Raw genomic sequence first — 24,413 nt, 5'->3', positions numbered from 1 at the left:
GTTTTCTTTGCGTTGGACACTGCACATACTAAGGGTCCTGCCCAATACTTCTAGCACCCCTAAGGTGTTTGGGGGTCTCACATAGTGACTACCAGTAGAATGAATACTATTAGCTCTATGGAATATCTGAAAGCCTCCATCCGGAATACTATGGAGAAGTTCTAAAGCGATATTTTGGGACTATTGTGGTTTCCTCCATTTGCCCATTCTGCTGCCTGTGTGAATATATTTCACCCTCTACTACATGATGTGAGCTGGGATAATCCATGCACTTTATTACCTCACATACGTATGTAAAGAGGGGTGCTGGGCCTGCCCACCCCAGACCTGCAAGCTGGTTGCAACTTGTAGTTCTACTCTTTGTATTGGGTATTACTGTGTGTACTGTAGATATGGTTTATGATATATTCTGTGTGCGGCCACTAGATGGCCAAATAGGTTAAACTACTTCCCTTGGTGTTCTCAGGCTAGGGAGAGCTAATAGCAGGGAGGAGCTTTGTCAGTAAAAAAACCTAGGAAGACAGGAAATGAGAGGAGAGTCCCTGAGTTGTACAAGTGGAGGCCTGACCTCATGGAATTAGTGGGCCCAAAGGGCCAATCCTTGACCGGCAGAATGAGGGAACCTGTTCCTGAAGGATTGTCCGAACCTCGTCCCCCTGCTGTGAGTACTGTCTGGCTGGTTGGGAAGGAGACCGTTCCCCTGCTGTGGATACCCAAAGAACCCCCCTGGCGACTAACGGCCGATTGCGCACTCTGGAGAAGGGTATGTCTGGTCCCAGCCGTAGGAAAAGCTGATGAAGACTACGCTGTAAGTCCCTTCCGTGCAAGACGCAAGTCCCTGTGGGTGGGATGGAAGGACTTAGGACCTGCAATGAATTGGCCAGTGCTAGAGTGACATCTGTCAGGGGATGAGGGGCCTAGTGATGCCCGAAAGCACACGGGTGCTAGGGAAGCGGCAGACCAATGTTGCTGCCCTGTTTGCTGTAACTGTACAGAACCCTTGTGGGACCAATGTGTGTGCCCTGTGTGCTGTAACTGTGAAGAACCTCTGTGGGACCAAGTCCGGTGCCCTGAAAAGGGATATGTCAAATGTTGTTTCGGACTGGAAAAGTAAAGTTGAGTTGTTAGAACATGATTCCCAATTGTGTCGTTCCCTGTCTCAGCGTGTGAGTGCAGCCCAGCGAGAACGGCACAGAAGTTCCCCCTCAAGTGGAGTGAGGACCAGCACGAATGAGGTTAACCCCTGAATACACGGCTACTACTGCCTGTCGTCCTCGCCCTACACTTATACCTTTGATTTTGACCTTTTTTTTTCTTTTCAGATTTTGTGCTTTTATACAAATATGTTTGCATATTTTTATTTCAATAAAAAAATGTTGTCATGTGCACGATCCCTGAACTAGATATCATATATATCATGTCTCAAATGCTACTCATAGGTGACAGTCACTTCATGGCAGGGGACCTGTGATAGAGAAGGGAAACCTATGAATGAGCGTATGATGCATCATATGGGCTTACGGCCTGCTCTATTTACTTTGCTTCATTTTTAAAGGTTTTCTCTTAACATAACAGTACCAAAACTGAAATTCTTATCCATATTCTAATGCATGTAATGGGAATCTTCCATGTAGTCTGAGAGCAGCTAATTGTAGAAACAGACACTTGATTCCAACAATGTGTCAGTTACTAAGCTGCTTGCTGTAGTTTTGATAAAATCACTGTGTTATCAGCAGGAGATTATCACTAGAGGACTAGTAAACTTGCTGCCATGTAGTCTTCTACATTCTCAAGTTCTGTATAACCCCGTCCCACCACTGATTAACAGTTTTCTGTTTACACTGTGCATAGGCAAAAAGCTGCTGATCAGTGGTGTGAGTGGGGTTATATAGAGCTCAGCATTCAGAAAACTGGCAGATTTGTAGCATTAATAAAACATTGCTGGAATCAGGAACATTGTGCCTACATTATTATTACATTATACTACTCTCAGATGGGTAGCAAAAATCTAGTGACATATATCCTTTACCATACCGAACGTCCATGTAGAGCAAGGTGACAAAAAGGAAGAGTCCGAAGTACAGTCATAAAGAACAGGAGATACCTTCCTCATGGACAGAATATAATACTGGCTTCAAACATTAATCCTCATCAGCGTACACCCATTCACACTCACAGATAGTGTCCACAACCCAAAGTCTCAAATCAAGCAATATGGACAAATAACAAGCTCTTTATATGGAAAAAATCAACTAACCCCCAGAAGAGGTGACAATTAGTTTTACCTCTCTTACTGGTTGGTACACAGCAAGTTCATCAAACCACTCTTTGTATCTCAGCAGCCCATCTGTTGCATTCCGCACAAGCTGAGGCCTAAGCATTCTCCAAGGCAGGCCTAGATTAAGGACGGACTCTAGTGCAGTTGCCCAGTCATTCAGAGAAATATATCCTGTATACGTAATCCAAATGATATGTTATAATATGCTTACCACTAAATACACTGACTTGCAAGCCACAAGACTGTACTATGGCCTTCTACATATCAGATAGACTTGTATTGAGAAGGTCAACTAATATTTGATTTACCAGACTTATTCTTGTCATATCTGTTGAATTCATGGATGAGATCTGATTTGTGAGAAAACAGCTTCTCCCTCAAGGCTCTGAGTGCAGATGCTTCTACTGTACTCACTCTAGAACACAAATAATGTACTAGACTAAGAAACCTGAACCACAAGATTAATCACTACTAGTGATGGGCGAGCGTGCTCACTGCAGCTCATTACTCCATCGAGCCTTGAGCAATGGAGTTTGAAAATGCTGAAGTTTTCCCATTGACCTCCATTATACTCCGTGCTCGTGTCGTGTCGGAGCACCTCAATGCTTGATCGAGTAACAAGCAGTGGCGAACACGCTTGACCATCACTAATTACTATGTGTGCATACAACAGTACCTTTGCCTTAAGGTAAGGGTGTTTGTAGTTTTGCTTGCTTGGTACTGCACAAAATGAGGTACCAGATCAGGACCCAGCTTTACATAAGCTCCTTTATTACTGCCAACTTCATAATAATTTGAAGCTGAAAATATTGTAAGCACCTATACAAAGCAAATGCAAAAGAGAACAGGTGAAATGTATTTCATCATTATAAAACTTATCTCTACAGTACACTTACATGACTTTATGTTCTCTTCTTTTGTGTAGTTTTAAATTATAACAACCTACAAAAAGAAAGGGTTCTTTACAGTTAGAGCAGTCAGACTGTGGAATGCCCTACCACAAGAAGTGGTAATGGCAGATACTATAACAGCTTTTAAAAAAAAAAGGGCTGGATAATTTCCTCAGTACACAACATTGTTGGTTATAAGTGATTTAGTGACAAAATGAAGAATTGGTGGAGGAAGGCTGAACTAGATGGACCTAGGTTGTTTTTTTTTTCAACCTATGTAACTACAAAGTTTAAATTGTTATCCCATGGCACTGGAACTCTAGAAAACCTCTATTACAAAGACATGTTTTTCCACAATAGCCCGCACTCAATGCAGGAAGCTATTGTTTTCTAATGGAATCAAATTGATACCTGGTTCCTTTGGTCCACCTTTAAATTTTCCCTCACCTATCACACTACATTAAATTTATTACATCTCTTTCCTGAGGCCCCACAGGGAGAAGCCATTGGTAATTTATTTTATTTTATTCTGATTGTCTCAATGTCCTTTGTATTAAAAGGGACCAGTTGTGCCCCTCTTTCCAACCTAAGTGTACTCCTTGGTCTCCTTTTCTCTGAACTCTACCCTCTCTCTTCTTGGTGCCTATGAATTCTGTTCTAGTGAGAGACTCTGATTGTGCCCAATTCCCTTCTTACTGTCCCACTTTACTGTCATAACCCTTATGGATAATACATATCAACACCCCTTGTATGGCTACAAGTAAACTTATGTATCGTCCTTCAAATACATACACTACTCACAAAAAGTTGGGGAAATTAGACTTTTGGGTGAACTTTCAGGATGATCCTAAAATGCCCTCTAACCTTTACAGGTGATGTTAATATGACCCCCTCTAAACTTTTGATTGCACATGTCCAAGTGTTCAATGTTACAGTACTTTTTACACAACTTCCTGTTCTCTAACAAGGAGCTTAATAGCAAAATTCACAACTGGTGTTTGATCCATGTATCGCCCAATGAATTTTGTAGCCCAGTTAGAATTGGTATTTTAACAGCCGTCCTCATCTTGCTGTTCACATTTTGACATCATAAGGCCAAGACAACACCTAACAATTGATCAACTGACAGAAGTGGCCACTGAGCTTAGCGTGTCCCAGAGTGTCATCAGCAGGTTGCTACAGAAATACAGAGGGACTGGAAGAGTCACAGAAAGGCAAAGAAGTGGACGTTCTTTGGCTACATCCCACACTGATGACTGCTTCATGGTGAACAATGTCCTTTATATTCGGATGATGAATGACAAACAACTCCAGGCACATTTAAGAGAGATGAGAGGCACCCAAGTGTCTTGTCAGACCATATAAAACTGTTTACATCAATGTGCTCTGCGTGCTAGACAACCTGCAAGGGTATCTGACCATACTACCAGGTACAGGTGTCATCTTCTTGCATGGACCAGGGAACATCTAAGATGGACAAGGAACGAGTGGGCCTCAGTGCTGTTCACTGCTGAAAGTCGATTCACGCTAAGCAGAAATATGGCTGCCAATGATGATGGAGACGTCAAGGGGAAGGGTTGTAGTGATGTTACAGTGTGGGCAGGTGTGTCTGGTCAACACAGAACTACCCTACACTTTGTGACTGGGACAGTGAAAAGCCCCTACTACTTGAGTAACATACAGTGCCTACAAGTAGTATTCAACCCCCTGCAGATTTAGCAGGTTTACACATTCGGAATTAACTTGGCATTGTGACATTTGGACTGTAGATCAGCCTGGAAGTGTGAAATGCACTGCAGCAAAAAAGAATGTTATTTCTTTTTTTATTTTTTTTTTTTAAATTGTGAAAAGTTTATTCAGAGGGTCATTTATTATTCAACCCCTCAAACCACAAGAATTCTGTTTGGTTCCCCTAAAGTATTAAGAAGTATTTCAGGCACAAAGAACAATGAGCTTCACATGTTTGGATTAATGATCTCTTTTTCCAGCCTTTTCTGACTAAATAAGACCCTCCCCAAACTTGTGAACAGCACTCATACTTGGTCAACATGGGAAAGACAAAGGAGCATTCCAAAGCCATCAGAGACAAGATCGTGGAGGGTCACAAGGCTGGCAAGGGGTACAAAACCCTTTCCAAGGAGTTGGGCCTACCTGTCTCCACTGTTGGGAGCATCATCCGGAAGTGGAAGGCTTATTGAACTACTGTTAGCCTTCCATGGCCTGGACAGTCTTTGAAAGTTTCCACCCGTGCCGAGGCCAGGCTTGTCCGAAGAGTCAAGGCTAACCCAAGGACAACAAGGAAGGAGCTCCGGGAAGATCTCATGGCAGTGGAGACATTGGTTTCAGTCAATACCATAAGTAACGTACTCCACCGCAATGGTCTCCGTTCCAGACGAGCCCGTAAGGTACCTTTACTTTCAAATCGTCATGTCAAGGCTTGTCCTCAGTTTGCTCATGATCACTTGGAGGACTCTGAGACAGATTGGTTCAAGGTTCTCTGGTCTGATGAGACCAAGATCGAGATCTTTGGTGGCAACCACACACGTGCCATTTGGAGACTAGATGGCACTGCATACGACCCCAAGAATACCATCCCTACAGTCAAGCATGGTGGTGGCAGCATCATGCTGTGGGGCTGTTTCTCAGCTAAGGGGCCTGGCCATCTGGTCCGCATCCATGGGAAGATGGATAGCACGGCCTACCTGGAGATTTTGGCCAAGAACCTCCGCTCCTCCATCAAGGATCTTAAGATGGGTCGTCATTTCATCTTCCAACAAGACAACGACCCAAAGCACACAGCCAAGACAACCAAGGCCTGGTTCAAGAGGGAAAAAATCAAGGTGTTGCCGTGGCCTAGTCAGTCTCCTGACCTTAACCCAATTGAAAACTTGTGGAAGGAGCTCAAGATTAAAGTCCACATGAGACACCCAAAGAACGTAGATAACTTGGAGAAGATCTGCATGGAGGAGTGGGCCAAGATAACTCCAGAGACCTGTGCCGGCCTGATCAGGTCTTATAAAAGACGATTATTAGCTGTAATTGCAAACAAGGGTTATTCCACAAAATATTAAACCTAGGGGAGAAATAATAATTGACCCACACTTTTATGTTGAAAATTTATTAAAATTTAACTGAGCAACATAACTTGTTGGTTTGTAAGATTTATGCATCTGTTAATAAATCCTGCTCTTGTTTGAAGTTTGCAGGCTCTAACTTATTTGCATCTTATCAAACCTGCTAAATCTGCAGGGGGTTGAATACTACTTGTAGGCACTGTAATTAATCCAGTCATTGTGCCTAATTTAGTCTTCATGGATGAAAATGTGTCAACTCATCGAGGTTGCATCATAAGGGAATGGCTGCTAGAGACTGGGATACCTCAAATGGAGTGGTCTGCACTTTCTCCAGACTTGAATCCCATAGAAAACCTATAGGATCAGCTGAGTGGCGGTTTAGAGGCTTGTACCTCTATACCGCAGAACCTCAATGACCTGAGGGCCACCCTTCAAGAAGAGTGGGATGCCACGCCTCAGCAGACAATAACTCGACTTGTGAACAACATGAGACGTTTTCAAGCTGTAATTGATGCTCAAGACCACATGACACGTTACTGAGACATTGACATTTTTGAGAGTATACCCACCACTGTTGTTGGCTTTTAATAAATTGTTTGAGATGAGGAAATAACCATTGCATGCTTCTACCTTAAATGCCCTACTTTCATGATAAAATATCACTGTAGCTTAATTGAATTAAATGTCAATATTTAAGATGTGATTTTTATTAACAGCTTTACTTTAAAAAGCAGCTGCAGTTTTGTATACCTTTCCATTATGGCAAAACTCATATCCTTCTTGCTTACACTCATGAGATCTGATTAACATTTGCAAGCCATATTTTCGAAGGATTTTTTCTGTGACATCTGGTCCAAAGTAACAACCACCACCGCGAACATTGTTCGACTTACACCCTTCTTGAGCCATGGGATCGCTCCAAAGAATGTCGACAATCTGGAAAATAGAGATCATAAAAACTAGTTACCGTATGTATGTTGTACTAGGTTCAGAAATGGTTGGTCACAAAAGTAGGTTGCAAAAACAACAAGTGCAGAGATAAATGCTAAAATAACATCTGTCTGAGTGTGGGGTCTGAACAACCCCCTGTAATAGCAGTCTGACTGTGTAGTCCCAATAACAGAACGTCCCTCCAATAACAACAATCTAGTTATTTAATCTGGACCTTCATCTATAACATCAGACTGTGTAGTCTGCACATTCTCCTATAGCATCAATATGGTTCAGTAGTCTGGGCATTTTCCTATAAAAGCATTCTGGATGGTATCTGATTTCAGGTGGTATCTGTAACATGTTGTGATCTTGAGACTTAGGCTATGTGCCCACGCTGCGGATTTTGCGCGGATTTTGCCGTGGATTTGCCGCGAATTTACAGCGGCTTTTCCGAAAATCTGCAGCAGCGGCACTTCCAAGCCATTTCAATGGCATTTTGGAAATGCTGTGTCCATGCTGCGGATTTTTCCGCGGCGGATTTGCCGCGGATTTTGATCCGGAAAAATCTGCAGCATGTCAATTATTGTTGCGGATTTTGGTGCGGATTTTGGCTATAGAATTGGAGAAAAAAAAAAAAAATCCGCATCAAAATCCGCGGCAATTCTGCGGTAAACCCGCGGCAAAAAAAAGGTGCGGATTTGCCGCGAAAGTCACGGATTTCCATGCAGAAAAATCCGCAGGTACATTCTACCGTGGACACATAGCCTTACAGTAGATCCTAAAAATGAATAAACCCCTCACATTTTTGTAAATATTTTATTATATCTTTTCATGGGACAACACTAAAGATATGACACTTTGATACAATGTAGTCAGTGTACAGCTGGTATAACAGTGTAAATTTGGTGACCTCCAAATAACTCAACACACATTCATGAATGTCTAAACTGCTGACTACAAATGTGAGTACACCCCTAAGTGAAAATGGCTAAATTGTGCCCAAATATCCATTTTTGCTCCTTTGTGTCATGTGACTCAATAGTATTACATGGGCTCAAGAGTGAATGAGGACCAGGTGTATTAAATTTGAAGTGATCGCTCACACACTCTCTCATACCGGTCACTAGACGTTCAGCATGGCTCCTCATGGCAAAGAATTCTTTCAGGATCTAAAATAAGAATTGTTGCGCTTTATAAAGATGGCCTTGGCTATAAGACGATTGACAATAACCTGAAAATTAGCAGCACCATGGCTGCCAAGACCATACAGTGGTTTAACAAGGCAGGTTCCACTCAAAGAAGTTTAGTGCAGATGCTCAGTGTCATATCCAAAGGTTTGTCTCTTCAAAATAGATGTATGAGATTGAGTGCTGTCAGCAGTGCTGCAGAGGTTAAAGGATCAAATTGGTCTTCATGGCTGTCATCCCAGAAGGAAGCCTCTTCTAAAGATGATGCTGAAGAAAGCCCTCAAACAGTTTGCTGAAAACAAGTAGACAAAGGACATGGATGACTGCAACCATGTCCTGTTGTCTGATGAGACAAAGATAAACTTTGTTGGTTTGGATGGTGTCAAACATGTGTGGTGGCAACCAAGTGAGGAGTACAAAGACAAGTGTGTCTTGCCTACAATCAAGTATGGTGGTGGGAGTGTGATGGTTTGGGGCTGCATGAGTGCTGGCGGCTGTGGGGATCTACAGTCCATTGATGCAACCATGAATGCCAACATGTACTGTGACATACTGAAGCACAGTATGATCCCCTCCATGTGGAAATTGGGCTGTAGGGCAGTATTCCAACATGATAATGAACCCAAACACACCTCCAAGATGATCACTGGCTTGCTAAAGAAACTGAGGGTAAAGGTGCTGGACTGGCCAAGCATGTCTCCAGACCTAAACCTTATTTATCATCTGTGTGGCATCCTCAAAACGGAAGGTGGAGGAGTGTAAGTCCTCAAACATCCATCAGCTCCATGATGTCATCATGTTGGATGGAAGAAGATTCCAGTGGCTCCTGTGAAGCTCTAGTGAACTCATTCTCAAGAGAGTTAGGCCTTGTGCGCACTGGGAAATGGAATTTTCTTGAGAAAATTCCGCATGCTCTCAAAGATTACCGCACCCGCGGTAAAAAACCGCGGGAAACCGCACCCGAAAACCGCATGCGGTTTGCTGCGGTATTGCCGCGGTTTTGCCGCGTGCGGGTTGGGATGTGCTTTATTGCATTCAATGCAATAAAGCACATTGAAAAAAAAAAAAAAAAAAAGTCATTTAATTCTGAGATAGTAGATAGACAGAAGACTAGATAGAGGGATAGATAGATAGACAGATAGAGGGATAGATAGATAGATGACAGATCGCTGCATTTCCCACGGTCGGCAGTGAGTTCACATTACCGGCCGTGGGAAATGACCGGTAATTACCTCTGCTGTCTGCTGCATTCATTCAGCGCTGTGTCTGTGACAGTCGCGGCTGGATGTAAGCAGCGCAGGACGTCGGAGCGGTGGATTACGCCGGAGCTTTGGTGCGGGAGGGGTTAATAAAATGGTGAACGAGGCTTGTTTGTTTTATTTAAAATAAAGGATTTTTCGGTGTCTGTGTTTTTTTCACTTTACTTACGGGTTGATCATGTCAGCTGTCACATAGACGCTGCCATGATCAAGCCTGGAGTTAAAAGCGGTGGTCCCCCACCATCATTAACCCCTTGTATTACCTTGCTGCCACTGCTACACGGCGGCAAGAAGAGCCGAGGACACGCCGGTGCTGCCGCATAATGTATGCGACAGTGCCGGGGCAGCTGCGGCTGATATTCTCGGCTGCCGGAGGGGGAGTGAGGCGGGGGACATTAACCCTGCCCCTCTCCCTCCCCAGCCTGAGAATACCGGGCCGCCGCTGTGTGCTTACCTCGGCTGGAAGGTAAATATGCAGCGGAGCCCACGTGCTTTGTTTTCTATATTTCCGTTTTATTTCTATGTGTGTTCTATGTGTCTGTGTCTGTGATGTGTGTGTGTCTGTGATCTGTGTGTGTTTACTCTCTGCTTTGCTTCCTCTTCCTGTAATGACATCACTTCCCTGCAAACCGCAGACAAGCGATGTACATTACCGGAGGTAAACCGCGAAATACCGCAGGGAATAACGCAGGAAAACGCAGTGAACCGCACAGAATTTGCTGCCTGCGTTATTCCCTGCGGGATTTTATGATTAACATTGGAGTCAATGGAGTGAAATCCCGCAGCGATGTGCGGAAAAGAAGTGACATGCACTTGTTTTTGCTGCGGGAATCCATGCAAAACATGCAGCTGTCAAATTCCGCCCAGTGCGCACAGGATTTTTTTTCTCCATAGGATTTGCTGGTGATTCACTGCAGAGATGTTATGAACATTTTCTGCAGCGAAACATGCAGCAAATCCGCGGCGGCAAAATCCGGTAAGTGCGCACATAGCCTTAAGGTAGTGTTTGAAAACAATGGTGGCCACACAAAATATTGACAGTTTGGGCACAATTTGGCCATTTTCACTTAGGAGTGTATGCACTTTTGTTGGCAGCAGTTTTGACATTAATGGCTGTGTGTTGGGTTATATGTATTTAGAGGGCACACCAAATTTACACTGTTATACAAGCTGTACACTAACTACACTGAAATTGATATACAGTATCTCCAGTGTTGTCTCATGAAAAGATATAATAACATATTTACAAAAACGTAAGGGGTGTACTCACTTTTGTGGTATACTTTTCATTTTAAATACAGGACCACTATTCTTCACTAACTGAGGACTGTTTCATATTATGTCCTAGAATTCTGCTGGTCCCAATGCCCAGGTTACATTCTCAACTGGGTGTATTTCTGTTTATCTGCATTGTCTGCTAATCTATGTCATGATAAACTAGCCCTATATGCACTACTTTTCTCTTTTCTTTGGTCCTTTCTACTCCTGTGGTATCATCTATCAACTTTATTACTGCAACCTGAAACACATTTATCTATAGCAGCAGTCCTGTTGTCTAGACTGGAATTTTGCCCTATAACGGCAGTTCAGCTGTGTAGTCTGGACCCCCCTATAACAGCATTCCAGCTGTAAAACCAAAGACATGAGCCGTAGTGTAAATTGGTATACATGACTAGCACAGAAGCATGTTCCCACTCTGGCTGTTTAAAAGACAAAACCTAAGATAAAAACAATTAAATATAAGTAAAAAGTAACAGGACATATAAAAAAAACATAAGGTGCTTAGTGAAAACTGTTTCTGATTAAAAAAAGGCATAAAGCCATCCCATAGCACCATAGCGTACCTTGATTTTTGCCCTGGATTTGACGTCTATTTACGCAGTCTGGATTTTCCCTTATAACTTCTATAACAACAATCTGGTTGAGTTGTCTGCACTATTCCCTAGCAGTTTAGCTGCGTAGTCTAGACCTCCCTCTGTAACAATAGTTTGACTGGGTGGTCTGACTACATCCGATAATAGCAGTCCAGCAGTATAGTCTAGATGTCCCCCAATAACACTAGTCTAATCTGAACCTCCCTCCATAACACCAGTCTGAATTTGTAATCTGGACCACCATAACTGCATTTTGGTTGTGTCTGGCCATTCCCCTATGACACCACCCCCTACAACAGTAGCCTGGCTGCCCTTTTTCAGGAGTCTTGTTTTGTAGTCTAGACCTCCTCCTATAACAGGAGTCAGTTAGTGTGGTCCGCAGCTCATCCTAGAATAGCACTGGTAATATAGAGGTGAACAATACATCATTCCTACAGCAAAATTGGTCACAGCTGACACATGTCTGTCTATATGAAACAGAAAGATCAGAAACGTTCTGCGATCTGAGAAGCATGACCGGGATCAATGAGGTCATTATTTTACACTATCCCAAGAAAATTCTAAAAAATGTAAAGTTGTCAGGCTACATTTAAAGGCGTTGGCCCACAATAAAAACCTATCCTGTGGATAGATGATAAGTTGCTGGTTGTTCCAGAATGTGGTGTGCCCCTTTTTGAATACCTGTTTCTTTTCTTCATCTTTCATGTCATAGTCCTTTGTTCCTCCAGACTCTGATTCAGACTCTGACATAGACATTGGACTACTAGGCTCTATATAGGTATCTGTGAAACCCACTTTTCTGCGACATTTTACAAGCTCTTTATCCACAGATTCCCGAACTCGTTTGGAAATTTCCTTTCGATCAATTGATATGGTAGTTGGGCTGCTTGCGGATCTTTTGCCCTTATAGGCAGGCAGGAGGCTGGGAGTGGCACTGTATGAGAATGAACCAAATCTTGGTTGTGGGGCCCACTTTGATAAAGTGTTGTCTTCATTTGGTTCCTGAGAAGGCAAGTCTTCGAACTCCACTGTCTTGTTAGCCTTTTCCTTTTTTTTCCGAGGACGTAAGGTAGATATAAACTAAAGATGAAGAACGCAAGTGTTATGGAATTATATCAGGTTTAAAACATAACTTTTATTCAGTATAATCTTAAAGAGGTGTTCTTAGGAACAAAATTAGGTACAAAATATACAAAGTGTATAGATTTAGAATATAGTGTCTGTAGCATACTAATATGCTAATAAGCTTACAAATAAAAGAATATATTGGACGTATACGAAAATCCAAAAACATGACTCACATAGAAAGACTTCCCTTAATGGTAAAACCTACAGTTTATTAAAGTGTGACAAGAAACAAAAAAAATTACATACATCAACCCCCAGTTAGGAAAAATAATTGAAAAAATTATGACAATAACATACAAACTGGTATGCAACTAGGTGTGTAAATGCGGTACAGAGAAAGTAAGGTAAAATTACTAAATATGAATATATATATATATATATATATATATATATATATATATATATATATATATACATATATATACATATATATATATATACACACAGTACAGACCAAAGTTTGGACACACCTTCTCATTCAAAGAGTTTTCTTTATTTTCATGACTCTGAAAATTGTAGATTCACATTGAAGGCATCAAAACTATGAATTAACACATGTGGAATGAAATACTTAACAAAAAAGTGTGAAACAACTGAAAATATGTCTTATATTCTAGGTTCTTCAAAGTAGCCACCTTTTGCTTTGATTACTGCTTTGCACACTCTTGGCATTCTCTTGATGAGCTTCAAGAGGTAGTCACCGGAAATGGTTTTCACTTCACATGTGTGCCCTGTCAGGTTTAATAAGTGGGATTTCTTGCCTTATAAATGGGGTTGGGACCATCAGTTGTGTTGTGCAGAAGTCTGGTGGATACACAGCTGATAGTCCTACTGAATAGACTGTTAGAATTTGTATTATGGCAAGAAAAAAGCAGCTAAGTAAAGAAAAACTAGTGGCCTTCAAGAAATGAAGGTCAGTCAGTTCGAAAAATTGGGAAAACGTTGAAAGTGTCCCCAAGTGCAGTGGCAAAAACCAAACGCTACAAAGAAACTGGCTCACATGAGGACCGCCCCAGGAATGGAAGACCAAGAGTCACCTCTGCTGCGGAGGATAAGTTTATCCGAGTCACCAGCCTCAGAAATCGCAGGTTACCAGCAGCTCAAATTAGAGACCAGGTCAATGCCACACATTGTTCTAGCAGCAGACACATTTCTAGAACAACTGTGAAGAGGAGACTTTGTCTAGCAGGCCTTCATGGTAAAATAGCTTATTGGAAACCACTGCTAAGGACAGGCAACAAGCAGAAGAGACTTGTTTGGGCTAAAGAACACAAGGAATGGACATTAGACCAGTTGAAATCTGTGCTTTGGTCTGATGAGTCCAAATTTGAGATCTTTGGATCCAGCCACCGTGCATTTGTGCGACGCAGAAAAGGTGAATGGGATGTACTCTACATTCCTGGTTCCCACCGTGAAGCATGGAGGAGGAGGTGTGATGGTGTGGGGGTCCTTTGTTGGTGACACTGTTGGAGATTTATTCAAAATTGAAGGCATACTGAACCAGCATGACAACCACAGCATCTTGCAGCGGCATGCTATTCCATCTGGTTTGCGTTTATTTGGACCATCATTTATTTTTCAACAGGACAATGACCCCAAACAGACCTCCAGGCTGTGTAAGGGCTATTTGACTAAGAAGGAAAGTGATGGGGTGCTACGCCAGATGACCTGGCGTCCACAGTCACCAGACCTGAACCCAATCGAGATGGGTTGAGGTGAGCTTGACCGCAGAGTGAAGGCAAAAGGGCCAACAAAAGCTAAGCATCTCCGGGAACTCCTTCAAGACTGTTGGAAGACCATTTCCAGTGACTACCTCTTGAAGCTCATCAAGAGAATGCCAACCAGGGCCATGGGGCACTTGGAACTGGGCCGGTTCTGTTGGGAGGTCACAGCGGCAGGGCCCGACTCAGTGACCCTGGCGGTGTCGTTTTAAGTGGGGGGATATATCTACAGGGCAAATGAGTTGGTTGTGACGCCACCTGTGGTATTCGGCAATGTATGGCCGATGCTGCTGGATGGGACCGCTGGGGCAGATGGTGACGCAGATTTCTCTGCCCTGTCCCCTAGCCCTCTGTAGTCAGCTTTTCAGCGGATTCATGTGTTGCTGTGGCTTCGGCACATGAAGATACCTCAGCCTCCAGTTTGTTAGCTGAGCCTGGTTGTTCTCCACTAGTCAAGGGGCTGGTTCCCCTTTGCGGCCTAGTCCCTCTACACCGGTGCGTCGGATGTGGATGCGAGCCTACGGGTGGATTTCCCATGGCTCTAGGACCCCTTCTTCCTCTCCTGCTGCCTTCTTGTCCTGGAACGAGCTCCACCGGCTCCAGTCCTCAGGAGGACCTCTCTCCTCCTTCCATCATTCGCCTTCTCTCTTCTTCTTCTAACCCGTTCTCTTATCACGTGTTCTACCTAGTTCCACCCACTTCTTAAGCCCCACCTTCAGACTGGCTCCGGTGCTGTGCTCTCCTTAGGAGTAATCTTGTACTAACCCTGGCCTGAAGTGGTGTGTCTATGCAATGAGTGTTTGGACAATGGCCTGTGTCCCCTCCTTACCAGGGAATGGGGTACCACACCTCTGCCCGAGGAGCAGTACCTCTGTGGCGACTGGATCATCAGGGGCGCCACATATATATATTAGGTTCTGCATACAATATGGCTATAAGAAATTTCCAAATCATGGCATTCTTGTTTCTTTTACGTTTTACACAGCTACCTAACTTTTTGCAATATGGGTTGTATATAGTGAAACCCTATATGCTCAACCTTGCCTGACTGCAGAGGTTGGCATCCTATAAAGATAACACAATGGCACCCATGCACCCCATCAACTTTACCTGTAACACACTACCTTAAGGTCTAACAAAAAGAAGAATTCAATTCACAGACTTAAAAATCACATACAGCCCAAAAAACAGTTTGCCCATAGAACCCTAATAATAAACAACAACAGACAGTAATGCTACTAGGGCCACTCACAAGTACAGATAAAGTCCAAATATGAAACTTCAGTGGTATATTCCCCCACATATATAACTGTAATGTACTATTGTGATTCAAACCCAATTGGGAGCATAAAATGAAAGGTAATATCCAGCAAGTAAAGGAATGCTGTATTGACAGTCTTTCACTGCAATTGTACCTAAAAAAAATTATCAGACCCTCTGATGTACATTGACAAGCAAAAGGGTAACAATGTTTTGAACTTTTGACTTTCAGGATCCATATCTCACATCCACTACAGATTTCAGCGTGTTACTGTCTTCATTTAAAAACAATTATCTTGGCTATCTCAAATAAATTTTACTTGCAACTATTTAACATATGTTTAGTCATGCAGATCTTTGTCAGTTACTGCATTGTTACTGTCTTGCTCCTGGTGGTGGAAATTTTTTTTTTTCCTGTATACTACACATTACAATCTGTTCTCTCACTCCTTAATAGCTCAGTGTTTTATTAGGTTGATTCCCAAATGAAAGTGATTGGTTTGAATTGAGGCGCAGCTATGAAGAAGGTGTCCTAAGAAAAGAGAAACAGTATCATCCAGCTCATTGATAGCAGTCTCCAGGCCAAGAAAACTGCCAAACTGCATCATGTAGTGCCATGACAGTTGGAAGAATACGAATTGATGTCCATCCATCTATTCAAAAACCAAAAGGTGGATGTCCAGGCAAAATATCAGCTTGAGTTTGCAAAGTACGAAAAGAGGACAGTAGAAGACTAGAAATGGGTGACTTGGAGCAATGAGATGAAAGTTCATAGACTGGGCTCTAATGGATGCAAATGGGTCTGGATATACGAGGGAAAAAGGGGCTAATGCATCAAGAAATTGAAAAATCTGTCAAGTTCAGTAAAGGATACCTGATATAGGGTTGTTTCACAGACAAAGACATTGGATATTTGAACAGCATTGATGGTGGTCTCAATGCTGAGCTGCATGTGAGTGTCCTACAAGATGAGTTAACTCATACACTCGAGCACTATGGGTTTGAAAAGGACAACATAGTGTTCCAGCAAGACAACAACCAGAAGAATACGTCAAGATTGGTAAACAAATGGTTTAATGACAATGAAATAGATGTGCTAGATTGGCCCCCAGAGTCTCCAGACCTCAACCCAATCAAACACTTGTGCGTAGAGTTGAAAAAAAAGCTGTATACATACCTAAGTGAATTGACCAGTATGTACTAATATTGAGAACGTGTAGAAGAGACCTGGGATCAGAATTTGGTCAAGACATGCCTGAATCTGATAAAGAACATGGCCAGAAGGATTAAGGCAGTTTTGAAAGCCAAAAGGTGAATTTACAAAATACTAATAAAATAATAAAAATTTAAATTTGATTTTTAGGACCAAAACAGTAACAATACAGTGACATGACAATAATCTGCATATCTAATTATATGCTAAATAGTTGCACGTCAAATTTATGCATGAGATAGCCAAGATGATTATTTATATATTGAATGTAGATATGGAGTCTGAAAGTTAAAAGTTTGAAACATTATTTCCTTTTTGCTCGTCAGTGTATGTTCTTCCCAAAAAAATCCTGTCTTGACATGTTTTTCCCATTTTGATAAAGGTTCTTCAGGTGACTGCACATGGGTTTGGTATACTATGTCCATTAGAAAAAAATGACAACACACCCTTGTAGTAGTGCAGGACCCTCGGCATTTAAAGCACCACTCCAGCATATTTTTTTTTTTAACTGCTGGAGTGGTGCTTTTAAATCTAAGTCACCTGCCCTTAGGCGGGCTTTGCACGTTGCGACATCGCAAGCCGATGCTGCGATGTCGCACGCGATAGTCCCTGCCCCCGTCGCAGGTAAGATATCTTGTGATAGCTGGCGTAGCGAAAATTATCGCTACGCCAGCTTCACATGCACTCACCTGCCCTGCGACCGTTGCTCTGGCCGGCGACCCGCCTCCTTCCTAAGGGGGCGGGTCGTGTGGCGTCATAGCGACGTCACATGGCAGGTGGCCAATAGCGGCGGAGGGGCGGAGATGAGCAGGATGTAAACATCCCGCCCACCTCCTTCCTTCCGCATTGTGGCCGGCGGCAGGTAAGGAGATGTTCCTCGCTCCTGCGGCTTCTCACACAGCGATGTGTGCGGCCGCAGGAACGAGGAACAACATCGTACCTGTCGCGGCACCGGCATTATGGAAATGTCGGAGGCTGCACCGATGATACGATAACGACGCTTTTGCGCTCGTTCATTGTATCATCTAGGATTTACACACTACGACATCGCAAGTGACGCCGGATGTGCACCTGCAATGTCGTAGTGTGCAAAGCCGCCCTTAGTCTCAGATGCACTTTACTGCATCTTTAGCTGTTATCAGTGCTGTTCCAATTGGTCTTCTCCAGTTTTTGATCTCCCAGCTTCTCCAGTGTTTCTTGGAGCATTCCAAAGATCAGAGCTCAATGCAAGTCTATTATAGCCTTGTTCACTCTCTTACATACTTGTATTGTGAACTTCTGACTTCCGGCCAGTTAGAAGTTACGGCCCCAATATGGCTTCACAGGATCGCAGAGACGCCAAAAATAGGTGGAGATGGTGAAGGGCGATTATAGGACCATGGGAAGGGGACTTAGGAGTATTTTGCAGACTACGTCATCGCAAGTCGATGCTTGCGATGCCGAGCGTGATAGCCCGCTGCAATATCTTGTGATCGGTGCCGTAGCGAACATTATCACTACGGCAGCTTCACATGCACTCACCTGCCCCTGCGACGTCACTCTGGCCGGCGACCCGCCTCCTTCCTAAGGGGGCGGATCCTGCGGCGTCACAGCGACGTCACACGGCAGGCGGCCAATAGAAGCGGAGGGGCGGAGATGAGCGGGACGTAAACATCCCGCCCACCTCTGTCCTTCCGCATAGCCGGCGTGAGCCGCAGGACGCAGGTAAGCTGATGTTCCTCGCTCCTGCGGCTTCACACACAGCGATGTATGCTGCCGCAGGGGAACGAGGAACAACATCGTACCGTCTCGGCAGCGCAATTATGAAAATGTCGGACACTACACCGATAATATGATTACGACGCTTTTGCGCTCATTAATCGTATCAAAAAGGATTTACACACTACAACATCGACTGCGACGCCGGATGTGCGTCACTTTCGATTTGACCCCACCGACATCGCAGCTGCGATGTCGTAGTGTGCAAAGTACCCCTTAGATGTAAACCACCACTCCAGTGGCAAAAAGAAAAAATGCTGAGGTGGTGCTTTAAGGTGTCGGGTCTGAAAAGCCCTAGCCCTCGGTAAATATAGTGATCTTAAAAAAAGACATTATAATGGATATACATACAAAAAACAATTACAAGGAAGATATCTTTAGATATATTTAAGTAATATGTTACCTTATGTCGTTCAATCTTTGATAACATTTCCAAATTTGTAGAGTCAGACACCCCTCCATGGGTAACCAATACTTTTTGGTCTATAATTGTAGCCAATGGAAGCCAACTAAAAACATTTTGTAGCATTTTCAGAATTTTTTTCCCGTGAAACTGTAAGGTACAAAAAACAAGAAGATTCTGTTACAAGATTTCCAAGATTAAACCATGGACAGCTTGTGTTACACAATATTTAGACCATTTTATTAGCAATAGATAACCTGTTTCCTATCCCTACCTTTAAAATTTTATGTTCTTCACATACTAGTTTATTACCATACCTCTTATACTCAATGGTCATATATAACTATACATACCTGCAGGGCTGTATTTTGCCTTCGTGCTGCCCTAGGCACTTTAAGTGGTCGCGCCCCTTAGTGACAACGTAAAACTGAGTTTTCGCACTCGACATCTGTTTAAGGCAGATCTACTCTGTAAAACACTTTAAAAAGTATCAATGAGAAATGAAGGGCACTAACTCCCCCCCCCAATGGGGATCACCACAGGCACATCAAAACATAGCACGGATATAAAATATTCCCACCACACCGTCCCCACTTATATACTGTGACTGTCACACTGCCCCTAATAAACTAAAACACCACACTGCCCTCCCTTATAAATTATACCCACCACACCTTCCTCAATTATGAAATATGATCTGTACTGTCCTCACATCATGCTGCCCCCTCCTCACAATGTCCCATGCATGCTGCCCCCTCCTCACAATATCCCATGCATGCTGCCCCCTCCACAGTGTCCCATGCATGCTGCCCCCTCCTCACAATGTCCCATGCATGCTGCCCCCTCCTCACAGTGTCCCATGCATGCTGATCCCTCCTCACAATGTCCCATGCATGCTGATCCCTCCTCACAATGTCCCATGCATGCTGATCCCTCCTCACAATGTCCCATGCATGCTGCCCCTCCTCACAATGTCCCATGCATGCTGATCCCTCCTCACAATGTCCCATGCATATGCTGCCCCCTCCTCACAGTGTCCCATGCATGCTGCCCCTCCTCACAGTGTCCCATGCATGCTGCCCCCTCCTCACAATGTCCCATGCATGCTGCCCCCTCCTCACAATATCCCATGCATGCTGCCCCCTCCTCAGTGTCCCATGCATGCTGCCCCCTCCTCACAATGTCCCATGCATGCTGCCCCCTCCTCACAGTGTCCCATGCATGCTGATCCCTCCTCACAATGTCCCATGCATGCTGATCCCTCCTCACAATGTCCCATGCATGCTGATCTCTCCTCACAATGTCCCATGCATGCTGATCCCTCCACACAATGTCCCATGCATGCTGCCCCCTCCTCACAATGTCCCATGCATGCTGCCCCCTCCTCACAATGTCCCATGCATGCTGCCCCTCCTCACAGTGTCCCATGCATGCTGCCCCCTCCTCACAATGTCCCATGCATGCTGCCCCCTCCTCACAGTGTCCCATGCATGCTGCCCCTCCTCACAGTGTCCCATGCATGCTGCCCCTCCTCACAGTGTCCCATGCATGCTGCCCCTCCTCACAATGTCCCATGCATGCTGATCCCTCCTCACAATGTCCCATGCATGCTGCCCCCTCCTCACAGGGTCCCATGCATGCTGCCCCCTCCTCACAATGTCCCATGCATGCTGCCCCCTCCTCACAGTGTCACATGCATGCTGCCCCCTCCTCACAGTGTCCCATGCATGCTGCCCCCTCCTCACAGTGTCCCATGCATGCTGCCCCCTCCTCACAATGTCCCATGCATGCTGCCCCCTCCTCACAATGTCCCATGCATGCTGATCCCTCCACACAATGTCCCATGCATGCTGCCCCCTCCTCACAATGTCCCATGCATGCTGCCCCCTCCTCACAATGTCCCATGCATGCTGCCCCTCCTCACAGTGTCCCATGCATGCTGCCCCCTCCTCACAATGTCCCATGCATGCTGCCCCTCCTCACAGTGTCCCATGCATGCTGCCCCTCCTCACAGTGTCCCATGCATGCTGCCCCTCCTCACAGTGTCCCATGCATGCTGCCCCTCCTCACAATGTCCCATGCATGCTGATCCCTCCTCACAATGTCCCATGCATGCTGCCCCCTCCTCACAGTGTCCCATGCATGCTGCCCCCTCCTCACAGGGTCCCATGCATGCTGCCCCCTCCTCACAATGTCCCATGCATGCTGCCCCCTCCTCACAGTGTCACATGCATGCTGCCCCCTCCTCACAGTGTCCCATGCATGCTGCCCCCTCCTCACAGGGTCCCATGCATGCTGCCCCCTCCTCACAGGGTCCCATGCATGCTGCCCCCTCCTCACAGGGTCCCATGCATGCTGCCCCCTCCTCACAGGGTCCCATGCATGCTGCCCCCTCCTCACAGGGTCCCATGCATGCTGCCCCCTCCTCACAGGGTCCCATGCATGCTGCCCCCTCCTCACAGGGTCCCATGCATGCTGCCCCCTCCTCACAGGGTCCCATGCATGCTGCCCCCTCCTCACAGGGTCCCATGCATGCTGCCCCCTCCTCACAGGGTCCCATGCATGCTGCCCCCTCCTCACAGGGTCCCATGCATGCTGCCCCCCTCCTCACAATGTCCCATGCATGCTGCCCCCTCCTCACAATGTCCCATGCATGCTGCCCCCCTCCTCACAATGTCCCATGCATGCTGCCCCCTCCTCACAGTGTCCCATGCATGCTGCCCCTCTCCATGAGCTCCTAATGCTGCCTTACTCTTTTCCATAATGACACCTCCATGCTGCCCCATTCATGATACTAAGACCACCACACTAGCACTTATGCTGAGACCCCCCCCACACACACACTACCCCACTCTTGATATTGACTCCCCTACATTGCTCCACTCCATACTGAGCCCACACATGCTGCCCCTTCTCCATAATGAGCTCCCAATGCTGCCCCCCTCTTATTCTGAGTCCCTACACTCCACCCATCGATTTTGTCATTGCACTATCCCTCAACCCTTGTCCTCTGTCTCTAGGATTGGCCCCTCTCTCCCATTCCCCAGCAGCAGCCTCTCTCCCCCGCCTTCAGCAGCAGCCTCTCCCCCAGCATCAGCCTCTCTCCCCCCAGCCTCCCCCAGCCTCTTTCTCCCCCAGCATCAGCCTCTCTCCCCCCCAGCCTCAGCCTCTCTCTCCCCCCAGCCTCCCCCCCAGCCTCAGCCTCTCTCTCCCCCCAGCCTCCCCCCCAGCCTCAGCCTCTCTCTCCCCCCAGCCTCCCCTCCAGCCTCAGCCTCTCTCTCTCCCCCAGCCTCCCCTCCAGCCTCAGCCTCTCTCTCCCCCCAGCCTCCCCCCCAGCCTCAGCCTCTCTCTCCCCCCAGCCTCCCCCCCAGCCTCAGCCTCTCTCTCTCCCCCCAGCCTCCCCCCCAGCCTCAGCCTCTCTCTCTCCCCCCAGCCTCCCCCCCCAGCCTCAGCCTCTCTCTCCCCCCAGCCTCCCCCCCCAGCCTCAGCCTCTCTCTCCCCCCAGCCTCCCCCCCCAGCCTCAGCCTCTCTCTCCCCCCAGCCTCCCCCGCCAGCCTCAGCCTCTCTCTCCCCCCAGCCTCCCCCCCAGCCTCAGCCTCTCTCTCCCCCCAGCCTCCCCCCCAGCCTCAGCCTCTCTCTCCCCCCCAGCCTCCCCCCCAGCCTCAGCCTCTCTCTCCCCCCCAGCCTCCCCCCCAGCCTCAGCCTCTCTCTCCCCCCAGCCTCCCCCCCAGCCTCAGCCTCTCTCTCCCCCCAGCCTCCCCCCCAGCCTCAGCCTCTCTCTCCCCCCAGCCTCTCTCTCCCCCCAGCCTCTCTCTCCCCCCAGCCTCCCCCCCAGCCTCTCTCTCCCTCCAGCCTCCCCCCAGCCTCTCTCTCCCCCCAGCCTCCCCCCAGCCTCTCTCTCTCCCCCCAGCCTCCCCCCCAGCCTCTCTCTCCCCCCAGCCTCCCCCCCAGCCTCTCTCTCCCCCCAGCCTCCCCCCCAGCCTCTCTCTCCCCCCAGCCTCCCCCCCCAGCCTCTCTCTCCCCCCAGCCTCCCCCCCAGCCTCTCTCTCCTCCCAGCCTCTCTCTCCCCCCAGCCTCCCCCCCAGCCTCTCTCTCCCCCCAGCCTCAGCCTCTCGCTCCCCCCAGCCTCCCCCCCAGCCTCTCTCTCCCCCCAGCCTCTCTCCCCCCAGCCTCTCTCTCCCCCCAGCCTCCCCCCCAGCCTCTCTCTCCCCCAGCCTCTCTCCCCCAGCCTCTCTCTCCCCCCAGCCTCTCTCTCCCCCCCAGCCTCTCTCTCCCCCCAGCCTCTCTCTCCCCCAGCCTCCCCCCCCAGCCTCTCTCTCCCCCCAGCCTCCCTCTCCCCCCAGCCTCCCCCCAGCCTCCCCCCCAGCCTCTCTCTCCCCCAGCCTCTCTCTCCCCCCAGCCTCTCTCTCCCCCAGCCTCCCCCCCCAGCCTCTCTCTCCCCCCAGCCTCCCTCTCCCCCCAGCCTCCCCCCCAGCCTCTCTCTCCCCCAGCCTCCCCCCAGCCTCTCTCCCCCAGCCTCTCTCTCCCCCCAGCCTCTCTCTCCCCTCAGCCTCCCCCCAGCCTCTCTCTCCCCCCAGCCTCCCCCCCCAGCCTCAGCCTCTCTCTCCCCCCAGCCTCCCCCCCAGCCTCAGCCTCTCTCTCCTCCCAGCCTCCCCCCCAGCCTCAGCCTCTCTCTCCTCCCAGCCTCCCCCCCAGCCTCAGCCTCTCTCTCCTCCCAGCCTCCCCCTCTCTCTCCCCCCAGCCTCAGCCTCTCTCTCTTCCCAGCCTCCCCCCAGCCTCTCTCTCCCCCCAGCCTCCCCCCCAGCCTCTCTCCCCCCAGCCTCCCCCCCAGCCTCCCCCCCCAGCCTCTCTCTCCCCCCAGCCTCCCCCCCAGCCTCTCTCTCCCCCCAGCCTCCCCCCCAGCCTCTCTCTCCCCCCAGCCTCCCCCTCTCTCTCCCCCCAGCCTCAGCCTCTCTCTCTCTTCCCAGCCTCCCCCAGCCTCTCTCTCCCCCCAGCCCCCCCCAGCCTCTCTCTCCCCCCAGCCCCCCCCCAGCCTCTCTCTCCCCCCAGCCCCCCCCCAGCCTCTCTCTCCCCCCAGCCCCCCCCAGCCTCTCTCTCCCCCCAGCCCCCCCCCAGCCTCTCTCTCCCCCCAGCCCCCCCCCCAGACTCTCTCTCCCCCCAGCCTCCCCCCAGCCTCTCTCTCCCCCCAGCCTCCCCCCCAGCCTCTCTCTCCCCCCAGCCTCCCCCCCAGCCTCTCTCTCCCCCCAGCCTCCCCCCCAGCCTCTCTCTCCCCCCAGCCTCCCCCCCAGCCTCTCTCTCCCCCCAGCCTCCCCCCCAGCTTCTCTCCCCCCCAGCCTCTCTCTCCCCCCAGCCTCCCCCCCAGCCTCTCTCTCCCCCCAGCCTCCCCCCCAGCCTCTCTCTCCCCCCAGCCTCCCCCCAGTCTCTCTCTCCCCCCA

General features: G+C 47.7%; 1 protein-coding gene across 1 annotated transcript in view; it reads right to left on the bottom strand.

The window, feature by feature from the left end:
* PPEF2 (protein phosphatase with EF-hand domain 2) overlaps positions 1 to 24,413 on the bottom strand; it is an 80,904-nt gene that overhangs the window by 11,052 nt on the left and 45,439 nt on the right. The window contains exons 8-13 of the mRNA XM_075337468.1: positions 18,979 to 19,128; positions 12,177 to 12,575; positions 6,993 to 7,178; positions 2,955 to 3,097; positions 2,587 to 2,693; positions 2,286 to 2,449 (exon numbers count right to left, since the gene is read on the bottom strand). Of these exons, the coding sequence (XP_075193583.1) occupies positions 2,286 to 2,449; positions 2,587 to 2,693; positions 2,955 to 3,097; positions 6,993 to 7,178; positions 12,177 to 12,575; positions 18,979 to 19,128 (1,149 nt within the window). The remainder of the gene's footprint in view (positions 1 to 2,285; positions 2,450 to 2,586; positions 2,694 to 2,954; positions 3,098 to 6,992; positions 7,179 to 12,176; positions 12,576 to 18,978; positions 19,129 to 24,413) is intronic.

This window comes from Anomaloglossus baeobatrachus, chromosome 1 (assembly GCF_048569485.1).
Source record: "Anomaloglossus baeobatrachus isolate aAnoBae1 chromosome 1, aAnoBae1.hap1, whole genome shotgun sequence".
Taxonomy (NCBI): domain Eukaryota; kingdom Metazoa; phylum Chordata; class Amphibia; order Anura; family Aromobatidae; genus Anomaloglossus; species Anomaloglossus baeobatrachus.
This window is presented reverse-complemented; position numbering and strand designations above follow the sequence as displayed.